A 6,694-nucleotide genomic window follows, 5' to 3' on the forward strand; every position below is an offset into this window, starting at 1 on the left:
GGGGGAAAATCAAAGAAATGGGCGTTTTGGGAAAGAAACCCCCAATACAGGTTGGCAAACCCCGCTAAATTTACCCCAAATGAATAATAAAGGCATGACAAAAGATCCAACCCACCCATAAAAAGCAAAAGCAACTTTTCCATTATTCCATTCCCCATTCCCAACAACCAAAAACGTCACCTTTCCGTTTCATTTCAACTACCTATCCCCCCGGCCAGGCACCCCAAAAATGCTGGGTTGCACGGAAGGAGCTGACAAATAGATTGGACTAAAAAGCCCTTTTTTTTTTTTTTTCGATTGAGAGCGCGGACTGCAGAAATAAAAAGTCCGCAGTGAGAGAATACTTTCGAAATTTTTCTTCTTTTTTTTTCGCTTCAGAGCGCGGACTGCAGAAATAAAAAGTCCGCAGTGGAGAATCTTTCCCCATATTTTCTAATTCTTTTCCAATTCGAGCTGAAGCTTTGCAAACCCAATAAACACACTACTGCTTTGCGCTCAGACAAACCAAAGAATAGAACACATCGAGTAAACAAATAAATCAATCAATAATTGAATGAATGAATGATAATGAATGAATGAATTTGAATTGCTATACCTAATCTCACGACCACAGCTCATTCTGATAAATCTGAATCTTTTCATTCAAATTTTGTTTATTTATTTATTTATTATTTATTTATTTTTATTTATTTATTTATTTATTTTCAAATTTATTACCAAATAACCAAGGGATTACCTCCTAAAGAAAAATGCTAACAACTTGCCTTTCCAAAGTAAACGGGTAACAAATAAACCGTAAGCCGATTGGCCCGGCTCTCGTAAATTGACCAATCAGAACGCCGAGATAACATATATAAACGAACGGCCCTCTTTTTACAATCATCACTTTCGAGTAACAAAAAAATCTAAAATGGCACGTACCAAACAAACCGCACGAAATCCACCGAGGAAAGGCTCTCGTAAGCACTGGCCACCAAGGCTGCCAGGAAGTCTGCCCCAGCCACCGGGCGGTGTCAGAAACCCCACAGATACAGGCCTTGAACTGGTTGCCTTAAAGAGAGATCAGACGTTACCAGAAGACACTGACTCCTCATCCCGCAAACTCCCCTTCCAGCGTTGGTGAGAGAAATTGCCCAGGACTTCAAGACTGACCTGCGCTTCCAGGCTCTGCCGTTAAATGGCCCTGCAGGAAGCCATGAAGCTTATACTTGGTTGGTCTTTTTGGAGGATACCAATCTGTGTTGCCATCCAGCCAAGCGAGTCACCATCATGCCCAAGGACACCCCACTCGCTCGCAGAATCCGTGAGAGAGGCTTAAATCTCTTTTCCCCTTCCTCCTTCCCCAAACCGGCCCTTTTTCAGGACCACTACACATAACTCGATTGACTGACTCTCTGTTTACGCACTCCCTCATCCCCTACCCTCTTCAATGTACTTAATTTTTAAATGTGATAATCACGAGTTACGAAATGGAAACTTTTCCACATGGTCACGCAACTTGAGAATTCCTTTTAGCATTTGTGTAGTGCTCAAAGCGCTTACAAGAGGACCCTTTGCTTGTGAAGCTAGTGCTTACCAACTGATCCCCGATATATGCACACGTTTGTTTATAATCATCAAATGGGATGACCAAGGCTTTCTAGAGTTTTTTTTTTAATGAACTCTGGGCCCATACTCTAAATCGAGCAACTTAATTTGTTCAGCTCATCAGCATTAACCTTGAAAAAACTCATTGACATGCCGGTAATTTAATATGAGATAAACTGTGTTTCCATTGCCATCGATTTACACACTGGTTGTAAAAAATATTGGATGGGAAAGTAGAAGACGTTACAGTTAAGAGACATAGGATATAGCAAAAGGCAAACAATTATATATTTTAAAAAATTCCGTCACCCAGAAATAGCATGCAGTAATGCGATGCTTGCAGAAACCGGCGAGCAGGGAAGCGATGACTTTTTAACTTAAGAACGTATGAGGAGAGTCAGAGAGGTTGGAGAAACATGAGCAGAAAAAGAAAGAAATAAAAAGACATCAGAATGGTTCATACAAGGGTGAGTGGAAACAAAGAAGAAAGAGAGAGAGAGGAGAGAGAGAGAGAGAGAAGAGAGAGAGAGAGAAAAGAGAAAGACAGAGAGAAAGAGAGAGTGGGGAGAGAGAGAGAGAAAAACAGAGAGAAAGATGAGAGAGAGAAGAGAGAGAGAGAGAGAAGGGAAAGACAGAGAGAGAGCCACCATCGTGGTAAATTGAGCTTTATATAACGCAATATCCACAAATGTGCTCAATGCGCTTCAAGGGGTCCCTGGTCAACAGCAACATTTAACATGTAGACGGACAGACGCCTGTTAGGCGATATTACAATTTTTCGGACAAAGACAACGCTATTAACGGCCAGGTACTCATTTTACAACACCTGAGTACGGTGAGAGAAGTGAGTAAAGAGCCTTTTCCAAGGATTCAACTATGCGCCGAGAGCGAGCTCGAAAACCCAGGACCTTCCGATCTGAAAGCGAGTGTCATACCACAAACCACATAGCCCCTGCCTTTGCGTGGCAACAAGTTTCTGGGAAAAATCTGAGAGAATCTGGATTTAAAATTTTCATTTTATTTTTTTCTTTTTTCTCAGTATCTTTAAAACAAAATAGTTTGTTTTTTTGTTTGTTTTTAAATCGAAAACAAACAACAACAAAAACAAAACAAAAAACAAACAAACAAATGTAAAACAAAACAAACAAACAAAACAAAACAAACAAATAAAAGCAAAAACAAAACAAACAAAAAAAAAAACGATTAGTAATTAGGAATTCGACGATTAACAGGTCCAGTGTTTCACGATTTAACGTGTCACTAATTGGAGAATTCGACAAATCAAGCACCCTTCCGGACCAATAAAAAGAACGCCGTTCTATAGACCAATCAGGTGTCTCAGTGTCACCATGATGCTCTTAACCCTTTATAACCCGTGCGCGCTTGTCTTTCGACTTCTACCTAACTGAATATCAAGAAAATGTCTGGGCGTGGCAAAGGAGGAAAAGGATTGGGAAAGGGTGGCGCCCCAAGCGTCATCGTAAAGTCCTTCGTGACAACATCCAGGGGATCACCAAGCCCGCCATCCTCCCTCTCGCTCGTAGAGGGGGTGTGAAACGTATCTCCGGACTCATCTACGAAGAGACCAGAGGCGTACTCAAAGTTTTCCTTGAGAACGTGATCAGAGATGCTGTCACCTACACTGAGCATGCCAAGAGGAAGACCGTCACTCTAGGGGCTTTGTCTACGCCTTGAAACGCCAGGGACGTACCTGTACGGATTCGGTGGATAGATCCCCTCCTCATCTAGCCCTGCACCCCCAAACCCCCCAAACGGCCCTTTTCAGGGCCACCCTCACAATTTCCCGGTTGACTACCGACTGATTACAAACGCATCACAATCTTATCTTTCTTCAAATGACACTTGTTTTGAAGCAATTCGGGTACTGAATGGATTTTTTGATTTACGGAACCCAAATACTTTAATCTGAGCATGGGGAAAATCGGGATTTCGCCGTTTTTTTCACTCCTGGTCGGGCCTTGAGGGGCTAATTTCCCAAATTTGGGGCAACACAACCACTGAAAATAAGTTTACCTGTCAATTTAATTATATTTTCATGAAGTTTTACGTAGGCTAATGTTGTATTTTATTCACAAGAGTCCTTTTAAAACTGCCACTGTTGTCGGGTAACTTCGCCGCGAGATGTTTTTACTTAGTTTTTCTCGCTACAAGGCAATTAAGGAACAATTTCCATTTCCTTTAAACACATATTTACGGCACTTGTATCGAGTGCGATATGTATGTATAGGCCTTCGCGGGACACATTACAATGCCGGTCAAAAGATCATAATCATAATATAATAGCCTGCTGCCCATCCATACCCGAGACGACTGGTTTCGGGTTTTTATACCCACTTAACATATTTATTATTTACTTTTCTTTAACTTAGATTTCAGTGCTAACGCAAACTTCTATTACACACAAAAAAATCGTCTTTGGAATAATTATTGTATGATTGTGATGATAGTGATGTGCGGCGAATTTACCCGAAACTATAGACTTTTGAAAAAAAAATGTATTAACATCTTTAAAATATTTTTATATAATATACACTGATAATGAAATAAAATGGACGTGGAAACCACATTGATTTTGTGACCAGAGCCTTCACATTCGAATTGCACAATGTTGTAAGGGATGCCGTTGCAGTCAAAGATCAAAGAGTCAAGGGTGTTACAGCATGTCTCGCCAACTTTTCATGCATTGCTATTGCCTTGGGATCCCTTGTAAAGCGCTTTGAGCACGCTTTTGCGGGTATGCCTATATAAAAGCTTGCTGTAACGTGACACGAAAAACTAACTCGTCGTCTCTACCTATTCATTCTAAAACGAAGCCACGCATAAGTCTGTACACAAAGAATTTCGTAAAGTAGGAATGAAAAAAAGCAATACAGGGGGTGATGCGTTGAAACCGGTAGTCAAACGGAATAAGTGGGGGCCCTGAAAAGGGCCGGTGTAAAGGGGGAGGGGCATCGAGCAATTTACTTGCTGGTGGTGTTTTTTGGTGACAGCCTTGGTGCCTTCACTGACAGCGTGCTTGGCAAGTTCACCGGGGAGCAAGAAGACGACCGCGGTCGGGACTCTCGGGGGGTGATGGTGCTCCTCTTGTTGTAGTGACCAGGCGGCGGGCTTCGGCGAGATGCCTCGAAGATGTCATTCACAAAAGAGTTCATGATTGACATGGCCTTAGAAGAGATACCAGTGTCGGTGGGACCTTTTTCAACACCTTGTAGATGTAGATGCTGTAACTTTTCCTTCCTCCTGCGTTTTCCTCTTCTTGTCGCCGGTGCGAAGGGCCTTTGCCTTGCCGGCTTTTTGGCCCTTTGGCAGAAACTCCTCCTTTGGGTGGGATTTTTTTCCGATTTGATTTCTAGTGAAACTAGTTTTAAAAAATGAACGGCGCGAAAACCATTTATATGAAAAATACCGGATGAAAGCGAAGGGACGACCAATCGAGAGAAGTATGCCCTTTTCTCAACGGTTGATTGGGCGAGCGGTTTGGCAAATTCATCTCTGCCCCGATTTTCGTTTATAAATAGTCATTCGCCGTTTCACGAGTCACTGTATTTTTTTAAAGTACACCCAACCACTTACAATAAACAATCATGTCTGGGCCGTGGCAAAGTGGAAAAGTTAAGGGCAAGTCCAAAATCCCGCTCTTTTTCGCGCTGGACTCCATTCCCAGTTGCAAATTCACAGACTCTTGAGGAAAAGGGAACTACGCCGAGCGCGTTGGTGCTGGGCCCCATCTACTTGGCACTGTTCTTTAGTACCTCGCTGCTGAAGTTTTTCGAGTTGGCAGGCAATGCTGCCCGTGACAACAAAAGACCAGATCATCCCCCGTCATCTCCAGCTCGCCTCCGCAATGACGGGAGTTTTAACAAGCTTCTGTCCGGAGTCACCATTGCTCAGGGTGGTGTTCTGCCAAACATCCAACCGTCCTCTTGCCCAAGAAGACCGCAAAGCACCAGGAAAGAACTAAGTCCCCTCCCCAGCCAGTCTTTTCTGCCCCAACAAAAGTCCTTTTCAGGACACCACCACTCCCCCCCATTGGCCCCCAAGAAACTCGCATTTCACTTTCGCACCCCTCGAGGTTTTTGTTTTATGATTGTGTAGGGGGCATTTTTTCCTTCCAATCCTCCCCAGGTTTTTTTAGAATGGTATTAACAATGCTTTTAATTTTTCCAAATTTAAATTTAAGTACCGGTTAGCCCGTTTAATTAGGAGATAGACGGCTTAGGGTACTTTTACTCATTCTTTGACGAGGTTTAAATTTTCTAGACAAAAAAATCCCCAAATTTAAGTCTCGGTTATCTATGCTACCCTTTACTTCCGCATTGCACGCCTTTGTCAACCAGTTGGGGTGTTCTGAACTTCTGAATCGCCCAGTGCCAAATTTTTTTTTGGGCTTTTTTTTTCTTTTTTTGTCCCTGAATATGGGTTTAAAGGGACTTTGGTAAATCGGCGGGTACTCTCACCTTATGTGACTCTATCACAAAATGGGCCGCCCACAACAAATTGGATTTAAGGCTATTTTTTTGTTGGGAAAGGGACCCAACTTGTCTGCGGGGGTATACCCCTTTGACCCCCAGTACGATTTTGTGGGGTTTTGGGTGTGTATATGAAAATTCCATCTTAACACGGGTCATGCCTACACTCAATTTCAAATTTCAGGAAAATTTTATGGATACATTGGGCAAAAAGTAAAATTTAGCAGCGAACAAAACCTACCAAAGAAGTATTAGGGTTATGGTTGCAATGGCACTAAGGTAAACAATGAGAGAAAGGTGGGGGTGATGGGGTGGGGTGGTGGGGCTTAGTAGGTGGTGTGGGAGCATTGTGGGAAGGGGGTGATGTAATGGTAGGTTTTAGTCCTAGGATATGGGTTGGGGGCAGTGGGTTTTAGTAATGGTGGTAGGGTATGATGTGATGTATGACGATGATGATGAAAAATTTATGATTTATGATGATGATAATGATATGTTGAAAGATGATATGGGTGGGGGTGGGGGTGGGGGGTGGGTTTTTCTTGGTTTTAATAACTGGTAGGGGTAGCCTGAGGGAGTTGTAGGTAGGCTAGTCGTCGTAGTATGCCTGTTTTTTTTCT

The 6,694-nt window shown here is 42.7% G+C and overlaps 1 protein-coding gene and 2 pseudogenes across 1 annotated transcript; 2 read left to right on the top strand and 1 right to left on the bottom strand.

The window, feature by feature from the left end:
* The first annotated feature begins 3,007 nt into the window (after positions 1-3,007).
* On the top strand, positions 3,008-3,319 carry LOC144961862 (histone H4-like; annotated as a pseudogene).
* Positions 3,320-4,410: 1,091 nt separating this feature from the next.
* LOC144961860 (histone H2B, gonadal pseudogene) lies at positions 4,411-5,098 on the bottom strand (annotated as a pseudogene).
* Positions 5,099-5,192: 94 nt separating this feature from the next.
* LOC144961861 (histone H2A-like) lies at positions 5,193-5,703 on the top strand. Its single transcript, XM_078894903.1, has 2 exons — positions 5,193-5,226; positions 5,273-5,703. Exons 1-2 carry the CDS (start codon positions 5,193-5,195, stop codon positions 5,701-5,703), a joined length of 465 nt encoding a protein of 154 aa, XP_078751029.1.
* The last annotated feature ends 991 nt before the right edge of the window (positions 5,704-6,694 follow it).

The sequence above is a fragment of the Berghia stephanieae genome, unplaced genomic scaffold, assembly GCF_034508935.2.
Source record: "Berghia stephanieae isolate SIO BIC M18660-M18661 unplaced genomic scaffold, UCSD_Bste_1.3 scaffold4472, whole genome shotgun sequence".
NCBI classification, from domain to species: Eukaryota; Metazoa; Mollusca; class Gastropoda; order Nudibranchia; family Aeolidiidae; genus Berghia; species Berghia stephanieae.